The following is a 26888-nucleotide window of genomic DNA, read 5'->3' on the forward strand; positions in this document are numbered from 1 at the left end:
CAGCATACAAATTGCAAACTGTCAGGATTCTCCAATGCGAGAGCAGACAGTCATGTCTGTGTGCGTCCAGCCATATTCCGTCTAGTAGTTTGTGGCCTCGCACTGGTGTGAGGATTCAGAATTGCAGACTCGTCACACCACAAAACTGGACACCCCTTTAACAAATGAATCTTACCCTACCAGTTCACAGTTTATCAGAGTCTAATCAATGCTAACTATGTCAGGCTGTGTAGAGATATACAGTATCCCATTGAAAAAGTGAATCGATAATATGACGCTAAAGCCTCACTCTGTCCGAAGCCTTTATAGACTGCGCAAGCGCGAGGCTCCAGACACTGAATGCATACCGTGATCTCCGGTGCCATACTTACATACCTGACCAGGAGGAGCATTGCTGTGGCGCTTCTCTTCTCGCCGGAGATCGGGCAGGAGTTCGGCGTCAGAATCGCGCATGTGCATTGAGCTATCCGGCACCATTTTACTGAAGACACATTTGCAGTATGTCTTTAGCAATATGGCGCCGGACAGCGCGGTATGGGCATGAGCGTTCTCTGGCCTCCGGCAGAATGGGACAGTGCTGGAGCACAGGGAAGAAAGGTGAGCATAAGGCTGGGTTCACGCGTAGCGCATTTTTGCGTTTTCGCTGCGATTTTGCTGCGGATTTTCCCGCGGAGGAGTCGCATTGCGGTAAAATACGCAGCATGCTCATTAATTTCGCAGAATCGCGGCAATTCTGCCCACATAGGAATGCATTGTTCTGCTTACTTTTCGCATGTGGCTGTGCTCACCATGCGAAAAGTAAGCAGAACATTTGCGGATGGTACCCAGGGGGTGGAGGAAAGGAGACTGTCCTCCGGGCTCTGGGTACCATATCCCTGTAAAAAATAGAATTAAAATGAAAAATATTGTTATTCTCACCTTCCAACAGCCCCCGATCTTCTTCCCGCCTCTCTCCACGCTCCCGGCATCTTCCGGTCCCAGTAATTCTTTGCGAGAATGACCGCGATATCTCGCGGTCATTCGCGATGACGTCGCGGGAGCACGACGTCTCGCGATCATTTGCGCAAAGGATTACTGGGACCGGAAAATGCCGGGAGCGTGGAGAGAGGCGGGAAGAAGATCGGGGGCCGTCGGAAGGTGAGAATAACAAATATTTTTTATTTTTTTATTATTTTTTACATCCTATCTTTTACTACTGATGCTGCATAGGCAGCATCAATAGTAAAAAGTTGGTCACACTCGTCAAACACTATGTTTGACGAGTGTGCCCAACCTGTCAATCGGTTCTCCAAGCGATGCTAGAGATCGCTTGGAAAACGCTAGCATTCTGCAAGCTAATTACGCTTGCAAAACGCTAGTTTTTCAGCAGGAAAATCACGGGAATTTAAAATGCAATTTTCCCGTGGAATGGAATTCCGGAATTCTCGCGGTAACTTCTGCGGGGGTTCCGCAACGTGTGCACATAGCCTCAGGGTATGTGCACACATTGCGGATTCTATTGCAGATCCGCAGTGGATTTGGCCCTGCGGACCCGCAGCAGATTCTCCAGCGCTGTACAGTACCATTAAAGTCAATCTAAAATGAAAAACATTGTGCACATGTTGCAGAAAAATCTGCAGCATAAATGCTGCGGGTTCATTTCCGCAGCATGTCAATTTTTTGTGCGGATCTGCAGCATTCCTGCACCCATTAACTTGCATTGAGTCGGGCACTTCCGCAGCAAAACCGCAGGTCTAAAAAAGATCTGTGGTTTTGCTGCAGATGAAATGCTGCAGGTCGAAAGGGGGGAAGAGTGTGGGTGGAGTGTGGGTGATGACTGTGTGCATGTATAGTGTGTGGGCGGTGACTGTGTGCATGTATGGTGTGTGGGCGGTGACTGTGTGCGTGTATGCGGGGGTCTGCCGGGGCTGTGCTGGGGGTCTGCAGGCTGTCTAGGGGTCTGTGGAACTGTGTGGGGGGTTTACGGGCTTTCCAGGGGTCTGAGAGGCTGTGTGGGTGGTCTGCAGGCTGTCCGGAGGTCAGCGGGTGTCTGTGGGCTGTCTGGGGGTCTGCGGGGCTGTGCAGGGTTCTGTGGGGCTGTCCGGGGGTCTGCGGGCTGTCCAGGGGTCTGCAGGGCTGTACGGGGGTCTGCGGGCTGTCACGGAGTCTGCGGGCATTCTGGGGGCATCTGCGGGAGTTGCCGGGGCTGTGCGGAGGTTGCCGGGGGTCTGTAAGCAGGCATCGTCCGAAGGAAGTACAAGTCCCATTGGGCTATGCCTGCTACACTGTCAGTGAGTGACACATTAGCCAATGATGGGACAGTAGTAGTAAAACAACCTATACTTACCTTTCCACCATAGTCCAGTTAATAATGAGGGTCCCACGATGATCTCCCATGTAGAACACTGACATCGGGTGATGTCAGTGCTCTACAGGGGCTCCCGCGATGAAATGACAGGCGGAGGTATTCCTCTGCCGCCGGGAAAGAGGTACCATAACCCTAACCCTAATTCTCACGCAGCATTGCTGTAAAGTGAGAGCCTGAACTCAGGTAACCTCAGTGATGCACTGTAGGAGCCATTGTCTCCTGTCAGCTCATCACTGGGAGGCCTTATAGAGCAGTAACATCACCTGATATCACTGTTCTGTAGGGGAAATCATCATGGGACACTCGTTATAAATTGGACTGCATCAAACAGGGAATATACGGTTGGTTTATTTTTTTACTTTTAATTATAGGAGACCAAGGGCGTCGCTTGGATCTGGGCATGCAATAAAAATATGAAAACCTTGTTGTGTTTTATTTCATTAAAATACTTTATTCTTAGGTGTGTGTGTGTGTGTGTGTTTTTAAACCTTTATTAATATAAGATTAATAATGGATAGGTGTCATATTGACGTCTCTCCATTATCAACCAGGCTTAATATCACCTCACAATAACAAGGTGACATTAACCCCTTATTACCCCATATCCCACCGCTACACGGGAGTGGGAAGAGAGGAGCAAAGTGCCAGAATTGGCGCATCTTAGAGTTGTGTCATTTCTGGCGCGGCTACGGGCTGGTATTTGTAGCCAGGGGGGCCCAATATCCATGGCCCCTTTCTAGGCTATGAATATCAGCCCGCAGCCTTTCTGGCTATAAAATATAGGGGGACTCCACATAATTTTTTTGGGGGGTCAACCTATTTTTATAGCCAGTAAAGGCTATGCAGACAGCTGCGGGCTGATATTCATAGCCTGGGAAGGGGCCATGGGTATTACCCCCTTCCCAGGCTGCAAGTATTGGCCCCCGGCCATCGGCTTTCCCCCTCTGGCACAGAAAATTGCGCGGGAGCCCACGCCATTTTTAAAAAAAATGTTTTTATTAAAAATGAAACATATTGTTCATTAATAAACATAGATATGGATATATCTATGGATATATCTATACATATATCTATGGATATGTCTATGGATATATGTATAGATATATCTATGGATATATATATGGATATATGTATAAATATATCTATGGATATATCTATAGATATATGTATGGATAGATCTATGGATATATCTATAGATAGATATATGGATGGATCTATCTATCTCTCTATCTATTTATCTATCTATTATAATATGTCTATCTGTGTGTGCACTGGAGTGTGTGCTGGACAAATGTAAAAGAGGAGGTTGGACAGAAATGACATCACAAATCTTTTTTTTTATGTTAAATAGCATATCTTTATTTAGCTTACAAAACCGCATCAAATCCGCACCAAAAACGCACCTGCGTTTTCTGGGAAGAGATGCGGATTCTGTGCGGAAAAATCTGTGGGCAAATCTTCAACGTGTGCACATACCCTAAATGTTTTTTTTTGTATGTGTGCAGTTTAATAGGGGGGAGGGGGACCTTACATACCAGGATAGGGGAGGTGAGAGGACCATGCATACTAGGATAGGGGGGGTGAGAGGTAGCATGCATGCAAACCAGGATAGGGGGTGCATACCAGGATAGGGGGTGAGGGGACCATGCATATCAGGATTGGGGGGGTGAGGGGACCATGCATATCAGGATTGGGGGAGAGGGGTAGCATACATACCAGGATAGGGGGGTGAGAGGACCATGCATACCAGGAAAGGGAAGTGAGAGGACCATGCATTCCAGGATAGGGGGGTGAGAGGACCATGCATACCAGGATAGGGGGGTGAGAGGACCATGCATACCAGGATAGGGGGGTGAGAGGACCATGCATACCAGGAAAGGGAAGTGAGAGGACCATGCATACCAGGATAGGGGGGTGAGAGGACCATCCATACCAGGATAGGGGGATGAGAGGACCATGCATACAGGATAGGGGGTGAGGGGTACCATGCATACCAGGATTGGGGGGTGAGGGGTACCATGCATAGCAGGATTGGGGATGAGGGGTACCATGCATACCAGGATTGGGGATGAGGGGACCATGCGTACCAGGATTGGGGTGTGAGGAAAACATGCATACCAGGATTGGGGGGTGAGGGGACCAGGCATACCGGGATTAGGGGGTGTGGGGTCCATGCATATCAGGATTGGGGAGTGAGGGGACCATGCATACCAGGATTGGGAGGTGAGGGGACCATGCATACCAGGATAGGGGGGTGAGCGGACCATGCATACCAGGATTGGGGATGAGGGGACCATGCATACCAGGATTAGGGGGTGAGGGGGTACCATACATTCTACGATAGCGATGGAGGGGCCATGCATACCAGATTTGGGGGTGAGGGGACCATGCATACCAGGATTGGGGGGTGATTGGACCATGCATACCAGGGTTGGGGGTGAGGGGACCATGCCTTCCAGGATTGCGGGGTGAGGGGACCATGAATACCAGGATTGGGGTGGTGAGGGGACCATGCATACCAGGATTGGGGGGTAATGGGACCATGCATTCCAGGATTGGGGGTAAGGGGACCATGCATACCAGGGTTGAGGGGTGAGGGGACCATGCATACCAGGATTGGGGGGTGAGGGAACCATGAATACCAGGATAGGGATGAGGGGGTACCATGCATACCAGGATTGGGGGGTGAGGGGACCATACATACCAGGATAGGGATGAGGGAGTACCATGCATACAGGATAAGGATGAAGGGGTACCATGCATACCAGGACTGGGGGTGAGGGAACCATGCATACCAGGATTGGGAGGGTGGGGTGAGGGGACCATACATACCAGGATAGGGATGAGGGGAACCATGCATGCCAGGATAGGGATGAGGGGTGCCATGCATACCAGGATGGGAGGGGGGCAGCACATACCAGGATGGGAGACCATATTCAATATAAATACTAGCCACCCGGGCATAGAATGGGTTCATAGCTAGTAAATTATATACTTCCATTGTGAGTATCAGAAAAATGGGGAAATTCAGAGTTGTAGTAAAGGAAGCTATGACGATGACTTTGAATTCTAGGAGCATTCATGCCTGTACACAAAGTTTGTCATCAATGAGCCCACAATACTTTTCGTAGGCAGTCACTAACATTTAGCTAATCTCAGATTTCACAATAAATTCTTCATTAAAGACCCCGTTACACATAATGATGTCCCAGCGATCCCACCAACGATCCGACATGGATGGGATCGCTGGGACATCGTTAGGCTGATTGCTGGTGAGCTGTCACATAGACAGCCCCTCCAGCGATCAGGACCAGCGAACAAGCTGGTTTCCAATGTAAACATCGGGTATCTAAGAGCCGCGCGGCTCTTAGTTACCGGCTGTTTACCTTGGAAACCAGCGTGCACACTGATTTCCAGGGTAAACAGCGGGTATCTTAGAGTGTGCACACTGGTTTCCAAGGTAAACAGCGGGTAACCAAGAGCCGCACGGCTTAGATACCCGATGTTTACATTGGAAACCAGCGTCCAACGTCTCTGATCGCTGGTCTCTCGCTGCCAAATGCAGCGATGCGTGCTGGCCAGTGGGAGACCAACGATCAAAAAACGGCTCAGGACGATCCTGCACGATCAGCAATACCCGGCAGAGGGGCCGGTCGCTGACACAGGTCACATACAGCGATATCGCTGGCGAGATCGCTGTGGCGTCACAAAATCAGCGATCTCACTGGCGAAATCGCTGTGTGTGACGGGGCCTTAGGCTGGTTTCACATTTGCGTTTTTTAGCGCTGGAAAAAAACGCTAACCTGCGCATGCGTTTTTTCCCCTATCTTTAACATGGGTGCGCATACTTGCGCGCTTGTAAGCGCATGTATGCGATTTTCATGCGCTGCGTTTTTTTGGGGTGTGCGATTGGATTTTCCAGACGCATCATGTTGCATTTTTTGGCCCTGCAAAAAAGCGCATGCGCACATATGCGCACGTTTTGCGCTAAAAAGGGCCATTATAGCCTATGGATGCGCATATGTGCGCACTGGCATGCTCATGTAAGCGTTTTTTTGCATATGCGTTTTTTTTTTTTAACCATGGAATTTAGGGGTTTGAGTTAGAGTTAGGGTTAGTTAAGGGGGTTTAGGGTTAGGGTTAGGGTCAGGGTCAGGGTTAGGGTTGGGTTTTGGGTCAGGGTTAGGGTTTAGTATGGTTTGGTTAAGGGTTAGGGTCAGGGTTAGGGTCAGGATTAGGGTTAAGTATGGTTTTGTTAAGGGTTAGGGTCAGGGTTAGGGTTAGGGTTAGGGTTAGGGTCAGGGTTAGGGTTAGGGTTAGGGTCAGGGTTAGGGTTAGGGTCAGGGTTAGGGTTAAGTATGGTTTTGTTAAGGATTAGGGTCAGGGTTAGGGTCAGGATTAGGGTTAAGTATGGTTTTGTTAAGGGTTAGGGTCAGGGTTAGGGTTAGGGTTAGGGTTAGGGTCAGGGTTAGGGTTAGGGTTAGGGTCAGGGTTAGGGTTAGGGTCAGGGTTAGGGTTAAGTATGGTTTTGTTAAGGATTAGGGTCAGGGTTAGGGTCAGGATTAGGGTTAAGTATGGTTTTATTAAGGGTTAGGGTCAGGGTTAGGGTTAGGGTTAGGGTTAGGGTTAGGGTTAGGGTCAGGGTTAGGGTTAGGGTTAGGGTTAGGGTTAGGGTCAGGGTTAGGGTTAAGTATGGTTTTGTTAAGGGTTAGGGTCAGGGTTAGGGTTAGGGTTAGGGTCAGGGTTAGGGTTAGGGTTAGGGTTAGGGTCAGGGTTAGGGTCAGGGTTAGGGTTAGGGTCAGGGTTAGGGTTAGGGTTAGGGTTAGTTAGGGTTTAGGGTTTGGGTTAGGGTTAAGTATGATTTGGTTAAGGGTTAGGGTCAGGGTTAGGGTTAGGGTTAGGGTCAGGGTTAGGGTTAGGGTTAGGGTCAGGGTTAGGGTTAGTAAAGTCATGGTTTGGGTAGTGTGAGGGGCCACCTAAAAATGTTGGAAAAAAACGCAAACGCGCTAAAAACGCGCTAAAAACGCATACAAACGCATAAAAACGCTGCGTTTTTTTCATGCATGCTCATAAAAATGCTTGAAAAAAACGCAGCAGTTGTATGCTTATGTATGCGTTTTTTCAATGCGTTTTTTTGCGGGAAAAACGCGCTGCAAAAAAAAGCAAGTGTGAAACTAGCCTTAAGTGAGAAAATCTACCCAGTGTACAAGAATGTCTCCCTAAATAACTCTCATGATTTACTGTTTAATGTTAAGACTCATTATCAATTTTACCAATATAAAGGGACCTACTTATTTTAGGATCACACCACATAACTCCACATTTGAACTTCAAAGGGGCCAGTCTACATGAAGGCCTGGGGTGCTGTGCCAAAAGCCATAATTGTAATTCACCCAACACACAATACAGATTATTGAGCTATACGAATGAAGTTTACCATAATTAAAAAAGCTGGTAGAAGTGCATTGTAACATTACTGTAATTGATGGATGAAGTGGCATTAATAGGAGAACTGCCCAAAGTTCACCTTACTACTGGAATTGTGTTGTAGCATTTGGAGCATTACATTTTATACTTGCTTTCATCGGTCCCTTACTCACTTTCCAAGTCCTTATTAAAGAACTAATGTCTGCCAAGTTTTTAATTGAACTCAAATGCTGGAGAACATTGCAGTGAATCATTCTCACACATGGAAGTAAAAGTCTACAGAACACAGTCATTAAATACCAGTGTAAACATGCGCTTTCTTTTGCAAATTTGCACATATTTTGTCAATTATTTGTATGAAAAATCTGCTTTTCTGTTTGTAATTATCTATGCTTTTGTTCTACAGATCCCCCAGTTATTAAAGACAAGGAAAAACTGACGAATATCTCTGTTTTGTTGAACCATGATGTAAGCTTATATTGTGACACTACGGGAAATCCACCACCACTTATCACGTGGTATAATGGAGCCACCCAGGTATATGTGGCCTATATATAACAAATTTGCTATAAGTCATACAGTGGCATGTAAAAGTTTGGGCTCTCCTGGCCACAATGAGTGTTATTGTGAACAGTTAAGCAAGATTAAGATTAAGTGATCTCTAAATGGCTTAACATTAAAGATGACAGATTTCATTTGTATTTTAGGCAAAAATATATATATTGGCATATTTTGCATTTTAAAAATTACAAAAAGGCAAAAGGGCTGATGCACAAGTTTGGGCACCCTGTATGGTTAATACCTAGTAACACCCCATTTTAAAACCTTTTGAAAGTATCACAGCTTGTAAACGTTTTTTCTTTCTTCACACATACCTTTGATCATTGTAGCCAAAGAGTTCTATTTTAACCTCATTGGTCCACAGGACTTGTTTCCAAAATGTATCAGGCTTGTTTAGATGGTCTCTTGTAAACTTCTGACTCTGAATTTTTGGTGAGGGAGCTGGAGTGGTTTTCCTCTGATGACTCTTCCATGAAGGCCACATTTGTGCAGGTGTCTCTGAACAGTAGAACAATGCACCACAACTCCAGAGTCTGCTAAATCTTTCTAAAGGTCTTTTGCAGTCAAGAGGGGCTTCGGATTTGCCTCTATTGCAATCCAATGAGCAGCTCTCACTGAAATTTTACTTGGTCTTCCAGAACTTGTCTTGACCTCCACTGTTCCTGTTAACTGCCAATTCTTAGTTACATTTTGAACGGAGAAAACGTCAACTTGAAAACGCTTTGCTATCTTCTTAAAGCTATCTCTGGCTTTGCGGGCCTTCACCATTTTCATTTTCAGAGTGCTAGGAAGCTGCTTAGATGATCCCATGGCTGCTATTTTTTGGCACAAGGTAAAAGGAGTTTGGGTTTTTATAAAACTGGGAAATTTGCATCACCTGGCCATTCCTAACAATGATAGTGAACAAGCAATAACCCTAACAGGCTAATTAAGGTCTGAAACCTCGGTCACAGTTATCTGAGCCCAGAAATCTCCAAAGTTTTGCATCAGCCCATTTTCTTTTTTTTAATTTTGAAAATGAAAAAAAATTGATAATCTATATATTTTTGCCTAAAGTACAAAGGGATGTGTCATCTTTAACTTTAGGATTTTTAGAGATCATTTCATCTTCAATTTGATTAATTGTTTACAATAACAGTAATTTTGATCTGGGGTGCTCAAATTTTTACATGCCACTGAATTTTTTATGAATATGACAAACTGTAAACTGATGTACCTTCAGTTTTCATATTTCATGACATTTTCAAGTGCCACCTATAGGACGTAGCAATCCTAGAAGTCAATGTCGACCTTTTAACGAGTCTAGTCACATGACTTACGATAAAAGCCAAAACCAGAGTCTCAATTTTAAGACACTGTGTGTTGGGGTATTGCCCCTCGTGAGTGCAAAGTGTGAGATCTGGTTTGGCTGTGTGAAAGGTGGAAAGGTTGACATTGACTTTTAGGATTGCTACTTCCTATAGGTGGCACTAGAGTTCTAGTCCTCTTCCTCTCTGAAGAGATAATTTGCATATTTCCCAAAGGAGCATTGCAGCTTTAAGTCTTCTCATCTTGGCATGCTTTACATGTCACTCTCTTCAAGGAGAAACATTACTTCTTGAGTAACGGCCAGACGCCTCGCACACCTCTGCCAAACCAGATATCACATTTTGCACTAACGAGGGGCAGTATTCTGAAACAATGTCTGCTAATTGAGATTCCGGTTTGGCTTTTATCCTAAGTTATGCGACAAGGCTCGTTAAAGGGTTGACATTGACTTTTAGCATCACTACTTCCTATAGGTGGCACTAGAGTTCTAGTCCTCTTCCTCTCTGAAGAGACAACTTCCATATTTCCCAGAGAAGCATTGTGGCTTTAAGTTTCCTCATCTCGGCATGCTTAACATGTCACTCTCCGCAAGGAGAAACGTTACTTCTTGGATCCCAATATTCTCTTAAATGTTAAGCAGGACATGTTTTTCCATTATCATTTGTTATTACCTAATTGTTCTTTTCTTCTAGGTTGTTGAAAGTAATAATATTATTATACTTGATAAAGGAAAAATAATGAAGGTTTTGAAGACTACTGAATCAGGATCCTTCACATGCATAGCCAGTAACATTGCAGGGAGTGCTGAGAAGCAGTTCTTTGTAAACCTTCTTGGTAAGTTACATAGGTAGTATTCTCTGCATCTAGAGGTTGTATAGTAAGTGCATTCTGTCCCCAATCAAGGTGTTTGTAAGAAAATTGAACCACTCGTAACCCACATTCCACCACTGACATAAAGTTTTTTTTGTGGTCATCATATATTTTTGATTTTTTGGACTACAGAACTGTGTGAAGGCTTGTTTTTTTGTGGAAAGACCTGTAGTTTATATTGGTACAATTATGGGATACATATGGCTTTTTGTTGACCCTTATTTCCTTTTATTCCATTTTTTCAGGTGGGGTGGACAAGAATAGCAACTCTGGCATTGGTTTTCAAATTTTTTTCTCCATTTATCTTGCAGGATAATTAATCAGGCGATATATGCAGTTTTTTTTTTTTTAATGTTTAATTTTTTCCTGTTAAAATTAACCTGTGACATGGAAAATGCCATCCAACTTCCAGGCATTCTGCTATAGAGCAGGGGAGCTGAGTACATTGATATATAGTTTTGTGAGGATAGATTAAGTATGACCTTTCAGTCTAGTGGTTGGTCCTGTCAGTAATTGACAGCTTTATTTCTATAAGTGAGCATTATTGGGAAATTGGCATTTTTATTGTGGTCGAGGTAATAGTGGCAAACAATATTTTCCTTCTTTTTTACAATATTTATTAGTCCCACAAAATGATGTGAACGTGTGATCCTTTGATCGCTTCGATAATGCACTGCACAACTAGTAGTGGTGTGTCTTACTTTAACCTTCCAGCTGTATACCAATGAGCAGACCACTATGCTCTGTATCTACAAACATCTCAAAGGCTTTGGTATATGCTAGACACAAAACCATGGTCAGAGATCTGCTTTCCATAGCAACTTATCCGGCTCTGGGTTGGCAGCCAGAGCTCTTTCTGTCCTCAGCCGCATCAGCAGAAGCATAGCTGTTATAAATTCTGTCCTCTTCTATAAGCAGCTTTTTCCAGTAGGTATAACATCATCATTAGAGATAGTAGTATGACATCAATATCCAGATGACACAGAATGGCACCTACAGTACTTAGCTCCTCGCCTTCCCTAATTTGCATTTCTTACAGGAGTGAATTAGCCGGTCTGTTGCGGTGTATGGTACATGTGCCTACAGTAATACCTATTTCTAAATACAGTTAACAGAAGCTCAGGCAAGAAGATAACTGTCACCAAAATCATTTACAAAGAGAAAGTATATAAGAATCTGCAATAAGATAATACACATAAATTGTAAAAAAGAAATATCAGATCTGTTTTTTTTTAATTATTACAAAATAATATAGGTTTTACATTCTCTTTGAAGGGAATCAGTCATATAAAATAACACTATTAACCTGCAGATATGAGGCTAATCTGCAGGTTAATAGCGTTTTGATACCGTGCGGCGCTGGCACTGAGAGCTCCTCTGCCGGAAGGAAATTATCTTTATTCCCCAGCTGTGTACGGCTCCCAGTCATAGGGCTAGCGCCGATACGACTTTACTCACCGCTCTGTGTATAGGGACTGACAGCAGGATCAGCATTAGGGATGGCTGTCAGTCAGTGCCAGGGCACGGATACAGCCACTGCTCTTTAACGGTGACTGAAACTGCACTGGTACCACCCCTGTGATACCCTCCTTGCAGTGGGTCTCTCAGTATGGCAGCACTGAATACCATAAACCTGCAGATTAACCACATATCTGCAGGTCAATAGTATTATTTTACATGGCATTTTTCCTTTAGGAAATGTGTGATTGCTGTTCTTATGCTAATTTGTTATAATTTGTGCAACCCACATAGTCCATGAACATTTTTAGTTTCATAAATGCCAACTTGCTGGAGTAGGAGCTGTCAGTCTCTGGAAGGCAATTGTACAGATATCGCTACTTTGATGTGACGTGAGCGTTATGGCACTGAGGCTCATTATAATGAGCTATTGAGCTGCAAAGGGCCAATAAAATTGTTCTTGCATAGGGGCCTCTTCTGTCTATGTTGGATCCTGCTAGTAGGACTATATGAGGCTGATGAGTTCGGGTTGGGAGACCTGCAGCCTGTAAATCACAGTTAAAACGTAGACCGTTTTTCATGAATGTCTGAATGACACTTTAAAATTAGTCCTAAATGATTTCCTGACCACCAATAGTGTTTTGTTTTGTTGTTGAATTCTTTGTATAGTTGAGACCATAAAACACTTTTCAATCAGAACTGTTATATTTTCTTATAGTTATAAAGTAAATATTGTCATTGGCAAGAATACATTTTGGGATAACATTTACGCTATGTGCAGACGTTGCATATTTGCTTGCAGAAATTTCTTCAAGGTTTCTGCATCATTTGTCAGAAAAACGCAGTGGAAAATATGCACGCTTTTGCATACATTTCTTCATGCGTTTTTGTAAATCTATAGAGCTAAATAAAGATATATTATTAAACAAAAAAGAATTGTGATGTCATTTCCTTATTCAACCTTTTCTTTTTCATTCTCCATTGAAGACCATAATATCATTACATACCTGTCACATCACCATCAGACTCGGGGTCTGCTGTCCCGGCCTCGGCCACTAGGAGGCGCCGGACTGTCACATCGCCGTCAGACTCGGGGCCTGCTGTTCCTGCCTCGGTCACTGGGAGGCGCCGTAGTTCTCCCCCGAGTGTTGGCGGCGACAGAGAAGGGGCTCCTGCGCATGCATCTGATGGACGCAGGCTCCGCTCCTCTGTCGGTCATGGAGCGGTTGGTGCATCGCCATCTGGCCTGGTCCTGGGGGCGGTCCTGATGACATCATCAGTCCGGGAGCCTGTGAGGGATGACCTGATCCCTCAAATACCTTGGGACTGGTCTTGCAAGCCGCCAGATATATTCTTGGTTCCCCTATGTGCTACTGTGTGATTTGCTATTGTTTGACTCTGACCTCAGCCTGGATTTTTGACCCCTCTACTGCCTGACAATTTTGTACCTCTGCTATTCTCCCAGTTTGTGACCTTGGCCTGGATATTCGACTCTGCTACTGCCTGCCGTTTTTGTACTTTAACCGCCCTCTCGTTGTGTGACCTTGGCCTGGACTGTCAACTCTGCTATAGCCTGCCGTTTTTGTACTTTTACCGCCCTCCCGTTGTGTGACCTTGGCCTGGACTGTCGACTCTGCTACAGCCTGCCGTTTTTGTACTTTTACCGCTGCTCGCCCAGTTTCTTATTACGTTTTTGGTTTCCTGCCTTCTTCCCTATTGGCGACCGTCCTGCTCTGGCGCACTGCTCCGCTAGACTGCCACCCCCTGGGCCTTGCTACAATTCCTGATCCCTGTATAGGGGTTAAGGGTCTCAGGGTTTCTCGGGGTGCTGTCCCTACTGCAGCCCAGATCCGCGGACGGACGTCACAATACCGTGTTCAAATTTTTAATGTATACACACACAAAACAAATATCAGTATGTATATATATATATATATATATATATATATATATACACTCACTGGCCACTTTATTAGGTACACCATGCTAGTAACGGGTTGGACCCCCTTTTGCCTTCAGAACTGCCTCAATTCTTCGTGGCAGAGATTCAACAAGGTGCTGGAAGCATTCCTCAGAGTTTTTGGACCATATTGACATGATGGCATCACACAGTTGGCGCAGATTTGTCGGCTGCACATCCCTGATGCGAATCTCCCGTTCCACCACATCCCAAAGATGCTCTATTGGATTGAGATCTGGTGACTGAGGAGGCCATTTGAGTACAGTGAACTCATTGTCATGTTCAAGAAACCAATCTGAGATGATTCGAGCTTTATGACATGGCGCATTATCCTGCTGAAAGTAGCCATCAGATGTTGGGTACATTGTGGTCATAAAGGGATGGACATGGTCAGCAACAATACTCAGGTAGGCTGTGGCGTTGCAACAATGCTCAATTGGTACCAAGGGGCCCAAAGAGTGCCAAGAAAAAATTCCCCACACCATGACACCACCACCACCAGCCTGAACCGTTGATACAAGGCAGGATGGATCCATGCTTTCATGTTGTTTACGCCAAATTCTGACCCTACCATCCGAATGTCGCAGCAGAAATCGAGACTCATCAGACCAGGCAACGTTTTTCCAATCTTCTACTGTCCAATTTCGATGAGCTTGTGCAAATTGTAGCCTCAGTTTCCTGTTCTTAGCTGAGAGGAGTGGTACCCGGTGTGGTCTTCTGCTGCTGTAGCCCATCTGCCTCAAAGTTCGACGCACTGTGCGTTCAGAGATGCTCTTCTGCCTACCTTGGTTGTAACGGGTGGCAATTTGAGTCACTGTTGCCTTTCTATCAGCTCGAACCAGTCTGCCCATTCTCCTCTGACCTCTGGCATCAACAAGGCATTTCCGGCCACAGAACTGCCGCTCACTGGATTTTTTTTCTTTTTCGGACCATTCTCTGTAAACCCTAGAGATGGTTGTGCGTGAAAATCCCAGTAGATCAGCAGTTTCTGAAATACTCAGACCAGCCCTTCTGGCACCAACAATCATGCCACGTTCAAAGGCACTCAAATCACCTTTCTTCCCCATACTGATGCTCGGTTTGAACTGCAGGAGATTGTCTTGACCATGTCTACATGCCTAAATGCACTGAGTTGCCGCCATGTGATTGGCTGATTAGAAATTAAGTCTTAACACACAGTTGGACAGGTGTACCTAATAAAGTGGCCAGTGAGTGTATATATATAATACCAAGCCCAAGGTTTAGTAATGAACAGTTGTCGGCCTGATACCCTCATTAGTAAAGCAGTACATAAAGAGTTAAATAAATACACACACAAACTCAACAAAACAACAACTGTTAGAAATCTGCGTGAAAAGCAATATCTGTTTATTTTTCAAAAATTTTTTTAAAAAATTGCATGGGCTCCCACTTAACTTTCATCACCAGCAGAGTGAAAGCCAATGGCTGAGGGTTGATGTTATTATTCTGGGAAGAAGCCATTAGCCATAAAGGTTCCCAGACTATTAATATCAGCTCACAGCTGTTTGTTTATCCTTTACTAGCTAGTTTATAGGAGAACCCCAGAATAAAATTGACATGGGGTCCCCCTATAAAATCAAACTAGCAAAGGCTAGACAGATAGCTGGAGGCTGATATTAATAGCCTGGGAAGGGGCAGTGGATATTGGCACCCCCCAGGCTAAAAACATCAGCTCTCAGCTGTCCAAGAAATGGCACATCTTTTAGATGCGCCAGTTCTGGCACTTAGCCTCACTCTTCCCACTTGCCCTGTAGCAGTGACAAGTGGGGTTTGTGATGTTGTCACATCTCCTGTTGTTTGTGGGCTGTTGCCCTTGTTTGCATTCTTTGCCTAGTAACAGTGATGTAGGGGAGAGGAGGAGTCGGGGGCAGGGACGTGGAGAGGAAAGAGGAAGTAAGGATTAAAACAAAAAAAAGCACGGCCTAGCAGCCAAGCACCAGCACATCAGTGTATGTCTCTGAATTCTTTATCGCCGACATCACGACACTACAACTGGCGACGAGGAAGCGTTCATTTATCAGCCACAGGTATTTCAGTCCCACGAACAGTCTACAAGGCTATCAGCACTCACTATGGCTTGTCTACCCGCATTTCCCGCTTTTGATGTGCATCAGTCCCAAGCAAACCTGGCAGTATCTTGGGATAAATGGCTAAAGCGATTCGAGATATTTCTGCAAGCCATGAATGTCTCTGATGATACCCGGAAAAAAGCCATGCTATTACACTACGCAGGGGAGCAGGTTTACGATATATTCACTACTCTGCCGAATACAGGGGAGGACAAGGACTATGAGCTCAGCAAAGCTGCATTAAGCAAGCACTTCTCCCCTCACAGAAATCCGGCATTTGAAATTTTTAAGTTCAGGCAGTCAAAGCAGTCGCCAACAGAAAGCATGGCTGAGTATCATGTCCGGCTACGACACCTTGCAGCGCACTGTGAATTTGCGGAGGTAGACAAAGAAATCCAAATGCAGATCGTACAAGGATGTATTTCCTCCAAGTTAAGGAGACAAGCACTCAGAGACCCCACCATGACGTTAGCGAAGTTGCTAGATACAGCGCGTATAAATGATGCTGCAGACAAACAAGCTAAACTGATAGAGAACATCGAGCATGAGCCAGACGCGACATCTTCTATAGCAAAGCTTACACAGAAACCAAATGTGCCTCGCACGCAGGCAGCCACATGTTACAACTGCGGTGGATCGTATCCTCACCAGAATGTCTGCCCAGCAAAGGGAGGAACTTGTCATAATTGCGGAAAGCAAAATCATTTTGCAAAGGTGTGTAGATCCAAGCCACAATCTCCTCATACCACCGCACAACCTAGGTCACCGAAGATCCAAACACTGCAGATTAATGACGAGTCCCACAGCACCTATTTATTCTCTGTGACGGAGGAGGGATCTAATACTGTGCACGCAGTTACTAATCCAAAACGAGTAATCCTAGTGAATGGCAATCCAATAGAAGCCCTGGTGGACACGGGGGCATCAGTCAACGTCATCAGTCATACAGTCTACAACCATCTCCTAAACAAACCTACTCTACAAAGTACTAACATAAAGATTTTTCCTTATGGCTCAGCAGCTGCACTGCCCCGTGCGGAAAATTTCAGTCAGAAGTAGCAGCTGAAGGAAAGTCCATCACTGACACCTTCTATGTGGTAGAATGCTCTGCGGACACACTTCTCAGCTGTACCAGTGCAATATCTCTGGGCCTTGTGAACCTTGTCAACAGCATTACAGGTCCTTCGGCCCACCACATTATGCAGAAGTACCCAAATCTCTTTAAAGGCCTAGGTAAGCTAAAGGATGTTCAAATAAAATTGCATATAGATCCGTCAGTACAGCCCTCTATTCAGCCCCACAGGCGCATTCCATTCCATGTCCGCAAGCTTGTGGAGCAAGAACTGCAAGACCTGGAGGCGTCCGATGTCGTCGAACGCGTTGAAGGCCCGACCCCCTGGGTTTCACCAATCGTTGTTGCACCTAAACCGAAGCAGCCAGGTAAAATCCGACTATGTGTGGATATGCGCCTCGCCAATCGGGCGATCCAAAGAGAAAGGCACATCACGCCCACTATTGATGACATTCTCGCAGACCTGAATGGAGCGAAGGTATTTTCAAAAATTGACCTAAACTCAGGGTATCATCAACTTGAATTGCATCCAGACTCCAGGTACATTACAACTTTTAGCACGCATGTGGGCCTGCGCAGATTTAAGAGATTGAACTTTGGCATCTCATCGGCCGCAGAAATTTTTCAGAATATCGTCAGCCAGGTTCTGTCTGGCATTGCAGGAGTCCTCAACGTCAGTGATGACATTCTCATTTATGGCACAACCCAAGAGGAACATGACAATCGCCTAGAACAAGTATTTCAAAGACTCCAAGCCTGCAATCTCACTGTCAATCCGTCAAAATGTGAATTTAACCAAAAATCATTAACTTTTTTTGGATACATATTTTCTGAACAAGGAGTTTCAGCTGACCCACAGAAAGTGGCTGCCATAAAATCGGCTAGCCCACCGCAAAATGTGTCAGATGTTCGCAGCTTCCTAGGACTGGTCACATACTGTGGGCGATTTATACCTGACCTAGCCACTGTTTCTGAACCTTTGCGAAAGCTCACAAAGAAAGACTCTCCGTGGACATGGGGCACTGAGCAGCAAGCAGCTTTTGACGCATTGAAAACCAACCTAACCAGCGACACTGTCATGGCCTATTTTGACCCGTCAAAACCCACACAGCTACTGGTGGATGCTAGTCCAGTAGGCCTAGGGGCAATTCTCACACAAGTGTCTAGCGCAGGCGACATATCCACAATCTCATATGCCAGCAAGACACTAACGGATACAGAGCAGCGATATTCACAAACTGAGAGAGAAGCCCTGGCAGTTGTGTGGGGGTGCCTTCATTTCCATTTATACCTTTTTGGACATCAATTCACAGTGATAACTGACCACAAGCCACTCGTCCCAATTTTCAATAAGCCCTCTTCAAAGCCTCCCCCGCGTCTTGAATGCTGGTTGCTCCGCTTACAGAACTATCATCTCCAGTTGAGATACGAGGCGGGAGCTGGAAATCCCGCAGACTATTTCTCGAGACACCCAGCACCACAGCCCACCACAGACGACATCCCCGCGACGATTCTGGCGGAGGAGCATGTCAACTTTGTCGTCGCCCATTCGGTACCAAAAGCTATGACCATACAGGAAATTAAGCAAGCGCTGGATGCCGATCACCAACTTCAATTTGTGATAGAGACGGTTCGGTCTAAGAACTGGAGCAGTTTTCTCGCTGAGGCCGGCATTCACCCTACTGATCAAGCTGGGTACCTGGAGGTTTTCTTTAACGCGAGACATTCACTATCAGTATCAGACTCAAATATGCTCTTAAGAGATAATCGCCTGGTGATACCTCAGAAACTTCAGAGCAGGGTACTGGATCTGGCGCATGAAGCTCATCAAGGGGTCGTGAAAACGAAGCAGCTACTGCAGGAGAAAGTGTGGTTTCCTGGACTTGACAAAAAGGTGGAGGCACTCGTTGAAACATGCATACCGTGCCAAGCCACTACAGTTGCCCATAGACGTGCACCATTACAAATGACACCCCTGCCAGCCGGCCCATGGATAGCTGTTAGCATCGATTTCTGCAGTCTACCGGATAGCTCCTATCTGCTGGTGATCATTGCTGACTATTCAAGGTTTCCAGTCATCGAACATGTTTCTACAACCTCGGCCAAGGCTGTTTTACCAAAATTAGACAAGATCTTCTCAGCATATGGCATACCGGAGATCGTGAAATCTGACAATGGACCGCCTTTTAATAGCACAGACTTTCAGTCCTTCGCAACCTACCTGGGTTTCACACACCGGAAAATAACTCCTTGCTGGCCTCAGGCCAACGGTGAAGTCGAACGATTCATGCAATCGCTCAACAAGACCCTAAGGATTGCTACCATGGAGCACAAGGACTTACAGCAAGAGTTGAACGCATTCCTCAGACAGAACAGGGCTACACCCCACTCTACAACGGGAATACCACCTGCAACGGCACTGTTCAACAGGCCCTTACGGGTCAAACTTCCAAGCATTCCAGCAATCGCCGTCCAGACCCCGATTTCTATTAATGACTCCATATCAAAGGAAAAGATGAAACGGTATGCAGATAAGCGCAACCATCGAGGCAGACAGCCGGCAATACAGGTGGGCGATTGGGTCCTGGCACAAAGGTTAAAAGCGACTAGCAAGTTTGCGTCACCGTACTATCCGGAACCCTTTCAAGTTATAGGCGTTAAGGGCACCATGGTTACTGCCCAGAATCAAAGTCGTCAGGTCACACGAAATGTGTCCCACTTTAAAAAACTCCGGGGCCACGTCCCAAAAACCACCCCTATTGAGGAAGCGGAGAGCGACGACTTCCTGCCAGAGACTGGAGATGCCGTAAGCCTAACAGGGGATGTCTCCGGGGATAATCAGGGCTTATCTGGTGATGGGCCGTCTCACCGCTATCCGACTAGGACCTATCGCAGACCACCTGCCCACCTTACAGACTATGTTCTGCAGTGAGACTTAATGTTTGAACGACAATATTCTTCAAATGTTTCAGTTTTTTTGTTGTGAGAAAAGAAGAGGTGTGATGTTGTCACATCTCCTGTTGTTTGTGGGCTGTTGCCCTTGTTTGCATTCTTTGCCTAGTAACAGTGATGTAGGGGAGAGGAGGAGTCGGGGGCAGGGACGTGGAGAGGAAGGAGGAAGTAAGGATTAAAAAAAAAAAGCACGGCCTAGCAGCCAAGCACCAGCACATCAGTGTACGTCTCTGAATTCTTTATCGCCGACATCACGACACTACAGGGTTCATATTTGTGGGGTTGATGTGACCTTTGTATTGTCAGGTGACATCAAGCCCACTGTTTAGTAATAGTGAGGTGTCTATATGACACCTATCCATTACTAATCCTATAGTTACATGGAAAATAAAGATACAGCCAAAATAAAGTCCTTTATTTGAAATAATCAAACAGACTCCTTTATTGAATCTTAATTTACCATAATTACTGAACGCCTATTCCCTGACGCCCTCGTCTCCTGCAACAATCAAAAAATAATAAACAAACATATTATACTATCCTGTCTGACGTAGTCCATTTAATACCAAGTGTCCCACGGTGATATCACATGTGGAACAGTCACATCGGGAGATATGACCACTCTACCCGGCCTCCAGCGATACACTGACTGGAGGTATTTGCTCCCGCAGTGTATTACTGAGCTGACGTCAGACAGTTTACCAGAGTTCATCAGTTTCAATGAATGCAATTTATTACGTCAACGCATTTCAAGGCTTTCAAACCTCTTCATCAAGAACAAACCACAATGCTTTATCCTGATGAAGAGGTTTGAAAACTTTGAAAGCGATGACATAATAAACCACCTTCATGCTTCATGCACCACCTTTGTGTGCGGTTGTACCTTTTAACCTTGGGCAGCATGGACTCTGAATCACCGTATTTCTTACTTACTGCATCCTGTCTCATTGGTGGTCCAGCAGCAGCCTTAACATGCTTCTATTTGAGTTGTGACTGTCACAAACCTAACAGGTGAGCTTACCTACAATATTGTATACCACTTGGTTATCAAGATAAGACCCTATTTGCGCTTTTTTGTCTTTCCAGTTTTACCATTTGATTTACATTTCATGCATGTAAAATTATTTTTTTTAATTTTTTTTTACTAGATCCTCCAGAAATTGTAAGCAGTGGAAAAATTATTAATGTTTCTGTAATAGCTGGAAATGAAGCAAAACTGGAGTGTAAGGTGAAAGGAAAACCATTCCCTGCCATTCAGTGGTTCAAAGAAAATAGGTAAGTATTTAAAAAATACAATACATTTTGCTAACAAATGTAAGAAGGTTTTTACCTTAGCTCTGGATAAATCAAAATAATACAGTAATGGCCAAAAGTGTTGGCACCCATGAAATGGTTCCAGGAAATGAAGCATTTCTCTTAGAATATTATTGCAATTACATGTTTACTCACTTTGTGTGTATTGGAAAAACACAAAAAAAGAGAAAAAAGGGCAATTTGGACATAATTTCAAACAACACCCCCAAAATGGATTGCACAAAATTAAGGACACCTTTCCAAAATTGAGCGTAAACAACTTTGTTTCAAGCATGTGATGGTAGTACAAAATCACCTGTGGCTATCACAGTGTGAAAATTACACCTGACAACAGATAAAAAGGGGAGAAATTGACTGAATCTTTGCTTTGTTCATCTGGGTGTGCCACACTAAGCATGGAAAAAACAGAAAGCGGAGAAAAGAATTGTCTGAAGACTTCAGAACCAAAATTGTTGCAATCCATCTCCAGAAATCTTGATATTTCCTTGTCCATGGTGCACAACATAATGAAGACATTTACAATCCATGACACTGTAGCTAATCTCCCTGAGCATGGATGGCAGAGAAAAATTGATGAAAGTTTGCAAAGCAGGATAGTCCGGATGGTGGATAAGCAGCCTCAATCTAGTTCCAAAGAAATTCAAGGTGTCCTACAGACTCAGGGTGCATCAGTATCAGTGCAAACTATCCGTCAACATTTGAATGAAATGAAATGATATGGCAGGAGACTCAGAAGGACACAACTGCTGACACAGAGACATACAAAAGCTAGACTTCAGTGAGTAAGCCAAAATCCTTCTGGGAAAGCATCTTGTAGATAGATGTGACCAAGATAGAGATTTTTGGAAAGCACATCATTCAAAGAAAACGCAGTACCCACTGTCAAATATGTTTGAGGTTGTTTTACAGCCTCTCGCACTGGGTGCCTTGAATGTGTGCAAGGCATCATGAAATGTGAAGATTCCCAAAGGATTTTGGGTCACAATGTAGTGTCCAGTGTCAGAAAGCTGTGTTTACATCCTAGGTCATGGGTCTTCCTGCCTGACAATGACCCCAAACTTCAAGAAGCACCCAGAAATGGATGGAAACAAAGAGCTGGAGCGTTCTGAAGTGGCCGACAATCAGTGTGAATCAAAATCCTATTGAACACCTATGGAGACTGAGATGGAGAGATCTTAAAATTGCTGTTGGAAGAAGGCACCATTCATATATAGGAGACCTGGAGCAGTTTGCAAACGGAGAGCAGTCCTAAATTCCAGTTGAGAGTTGTAAGAAGCTTGTTGATTTTTATAGGCAGTGATTGATTGCAGTTATTCATTCCAAATGGTGTACAACTAAATATTAAGTTGAGGGTGCCAACAATTTTGTCTGGCCCATTTTGTTTTTTTTTGTGAAATTATGTTCAATTTTCCTTTTGTTCTCTTTTTTTTGTTGTTCCAATACACACAAAGGAAATAAATGTGCATAGCAAAACATGTAATTGCAATAATCTTCTGGAACAATTTTAGGGGTCCAATACTTTCAGCCATGACTGTATATGTACAGGTTTCCCTACTTCGAGGTACAGTTTGCGACACTCTACTGCTAAAATATTGTTACAACAGCAGAATATGAACAATATTGTAACAATATTACAAATACAAATTAGTCAATTAAGTCAAGAACATTTTCAGATGCTGCATTAACTTTCAGAACAATATCTAAACACCACAAAGTTGTTTTAACAAACTAGCGGAGCTACTTAAAATTAGTTTGTAGTCTGTTATAATTAAACTACATCCTGAATGCCCAATGTTTTAATATGTCTAGGCTGTCCTCATAAGACTCTGTAAGATCATATACAATGAAGGAAATAATTAGTTGATCCCATGCTGATTTTGTAAGTTTGTCCCTGTGACCAACCTGCTGCTGGACGTGGAATAGGTAGACCCCAATGCATGTTTCTTGGTTTGCTTCTTCGTGGGGCGTGAAGACTTGGTTATTGTAATTATGGATGAGCTGGCCTTTTTGCTTGGGTCTCTGTTTTGTTGCAAAGTTCGATGGAGGGGCAGTTTTGCTTGATAAGATTGTGTTTGCATATTATCTCAAAAATGACCCCATTTCAAGAAATTACACCTCCCAATGAATTTATCTAGACGTATAATGAGCATGTTGACACCACAGGTATTTCACAGACACTGGGCCATGAAACTAAAAAAAATACATTTGTCACTAAAATGTTAAAAATTGCAAATATGCTATTTAAGTGCCCAATACTTTGAGCCCAGCTTGTAGCTCTGAAGAGATGCACTCTGTAAACTAAGTATTTGCTCCTTACTACCGCAATGCAATACATTAATTGCGGTTTAGGCCCAATATGAGGACCCAGAGGGAAATACAAGTGAATTTGGTTTTGGGAGCTCAGATTTTGCTGTATTTTTTTGGAGGGGGACCCTTTTATATTTCTGAAGACAGATGACGGACTAAATGGGGGACTTGTTTTTTGCGGGTTGAGTGGAAGCTTTTATTAATACCATTGTTGGGTACATAACATTTTGGATTGATTTTAAGGCTTGGTTCACATTTATCCCATGCTGTCTATGCTGAGAAATTATGACTGCATTTCCATCTAAATTTGTGAAATACATAACTCAGGCAGAACCATTGACTGTAATGAGGTAGATGAAGTCAGTATGGACTTTGTATGGCCTGTTGTAATAATTATAGGGGATAACTCAGGAGACTCTGTGCATGGAACAAGATGACTACAGGACACAGCTTTATAAGTGGTAAAGTCTATATTAACACACGGTGATACAACAGGTGCAGAAAAAAACTCAAGTCCACAACACTTGGAGAAAATATACGAAGCAGCTTAGCAGTCTATAGGAACTTCAGAGGAAGATGCAATCAAGCAAAAAGTCTATGAAGCACAGTTATTTCTTTAGGATACTTGGCATGAATAAATCCTTGTCTTAGTCCAGACACAGATAGGTAAGCTTAAAAGGCAGTTCAAATCTTATCTTAGCTTGACCAAGAAAATAGTCTCATGCTCTTGCAGAGCAGGAACAGCTTACATGTCCAGCAAATGCAGATGGAAGTGAAACATGAGCAGCAGAGGAAGAAGAGTTCTGGAAACTGGAGTATGCAGCAGGAACTCAGAGCAGAGAAGCAGGATCACCACACAGGTTCACAGGAAACGGTATATAGCCAGGGAGCAATCAGAGGTCAGGAGCTGGATGCAAGGCAGAATACTCAAGCACAGACTGAAGGCTGGGGTGGAGTTTTATAGCAGAAGGACACAATGCACATGAGACCAAGGACACCATCTTGGAAAAGGGCAGTAATGCAAAAAGGTAAAAATGTTCAGAGTCCTGACATTACTCCCTCCTTAGAAGCGGCCTCAGGACGATCCTGGACCTGGTTTCTCAGGGAATCTCCGATGAAAACGAGAAATCTTCTGTTGGGCATTGATGTTTTCCACAGGTTTCCAAGAGTCTTCCTCAGGGGAATATCCCTGCCATCTTATCAGATATTGGAGCCGATTCCTGCGAATCCTGGAATCAATAATTTCCTCCACCACAAATTGTTCTTGCTCATCAATCACCACAGGCTGCGGAGGTGGCACAACACGTCCCTGGAAGGTATTAGGACATACAGGCTTTAGTAAAGATACATGAAAAACTGGGTGTACCTTCATAGTCCTAGGCAGCTTCAGCCGGCAGGCCACAGAGCTCACAATACCGTTGATCTTGAAAGGGCCGATGAATTTCTGTCCAAGTTTCTGTGAAGGAAGGTTTAACTTCAGATTCTTAGTTGCTAACCACACGGAATCTCCTACCTTGAACATGGGTGCAGGTTTACGGAATCTATCAGCCGATTTCTTATAACGTTCTTGAGCTGTGGTCAGGGATTCCTTCAGAACTTCCAGATTTTGCCTCAACGCAGTCAGTCTTTCCTCCACTGCCAGAACCGGAGAATTAATTGGCGACCTAGGTAAGATACACGGATGATAACCCAGATTGGCAAAGAAAGGTGTAAATTTAGTGGAGGCGCTCTGAGAATTGTTATATGAAAATTCGGCTAATGGCAGCAACTCCAACCAGTCATCCTGGAGATGGCTGACATAGCATCTTAGATATTGTTCCAGCGTCTGGTTGGTCCGTTCAGTCTGACCATTAGTCTGGGGATGGTAAGCGGAAGAGAGACAGACCTTAATATTGAGTGCAGAGCAAAACCCCTTCCAGAATCTTGAAGTGAACTGTACTCCCCGGTCAGAGATTATCTCATCCGGGACCCCATGTAACCGAAAGACATTCTGTATAACCAAGTTCACTGTATCTTTAGCTGAGGGGAGGCCGGTGCACGAAACAAAATGGGCAGCTTTGGTCAGGCGATCAACTACCACCATGATTGTATTCATGGCCCCCGATGTGGGCAGCTCCATGATAAAGTCCATTGATATAGACCCCCAAGGGCGAGACGGAACAGGTAATGGTTGTAGAAGACCCGTAGGTGCCACATGAGGAGTCTTGTAACGAGCACATACCTCGCAAGAGAGCACATAGTCTTTGGTATCCTTCAGGCAAGTTGGCCACCAGAAGAATCGGCTCAGGAACTCTTGTGTCTTCTGTACCCCCCTGTGACCAACCAACTTGGAGTCATGTACCAACTTGAGGATCTGCAGACGGACGACCTCAGGGACGTAGATACGTCGATCTCTGAACCACATGCCACCCTTAAAGACAAGATTAATATCCACTGGTGGGTTGGCCAGAAATACATCACCGTCATAAGCCTCCCTGCACTCCTTCCAGAAGTCCTGGTCGTGGATAACTCCGATGAAATTGGCATCCGATAGAATGGTCTTGGGCGGGGCTCCAGGTACGGAATCCGCAGCATGGATTCGGGATAAAGCATCAGCCTTCCCATTACGAGAACCTGGACGGTACGAGATAACAAAGTTAAATTGGTTTAAAAATAAGTTCCAACGAGCCTGACGAGGAGAAAGACATCTAGCGGATCTAAGGAACTCTAAATTGCGATGGTCAGTTAGCACTATGATCTGTTGTGCAGCTCCTTGCAGATGATGTCTCCATTCTTTGAAAGCCGCAATAATGGCCAGCAATTCCTTGTCTCCCACGTCGTAATTCTTCTCTGCTGAGGTTAGTCTACGGGAAAAGAAAGCACAAGGATGTAGCAGACCCTTCTCTCCAGTTCTTTGGGAGAGAATTGCCCCCAAAGCATTATCGGAAGCGTCCACCTCCACAATGAAAGAAAGTGTTGGATCTGGGTGTATCAACAGTGGTGCTGAGGTGAAACAGATCTTAAGCCGATCGAAAGCTTCTTGAGCCTGTGATGACCACTTAAAGGGCTTTTCCTTCTTTGTCAAGGAAGTAATGGGACGGACAATATCAGAAAAATTTCGAATAAAGCGTCTGTAGAAATTTGCAAAACTAATAAAACGTTGGACCTCCTTAACATTCTTGGGTACCGGCCAGTCAAGGATAGCCTGAATCTTACCGGATTCCATGTTCAGCCCCTGGGGAG

At 44.6% G+C, this 26888-nt stretch overlaps 1 protein-coding gene across 1 annotated transcript in view; it reads left to right on the forward strand.

Moving 5' to 3' along the window:
* Positions 1–26888, forward strand: part of HMCN1 (hemicentin 1) — a 944468-nt gene that overhangs the window by 315935 nt on the left and 601645 nt on the right. Inside the window, exons 27-29 of the mRNA XM_073582913.1 lie at positions 8181–8311; positions 10336–10477; positions 21194–21320. Of these exons, the coding sequence (XP_073439014.1) occupies positions 8181–8311; positions 10336–10477; positions 21194–21320 (400 nt within the window). The remainder of the gene's footprint in view (positions 1–8180; positions 8312–10335; positions 10478–21193; positions 21321–26888) is intronic.

The sequence above is a fragment of the Dendrobates tinctorius genome, unplaced genomic scaffold (assembly GCF_039654945.1).
Source record: "Dendrobates tinctorius isolate UK_male_01 unplaced genomic scaffold, ASM3965494v1 ptg000074l, whole genome shotgun sequence".
NCBI classification, from domain to species: Eukaryota; Metazoa; Chordata; class Amphibia; order Anura; family Dendrobatidae; genus Dendrobates; species Dendrobates tinctorius.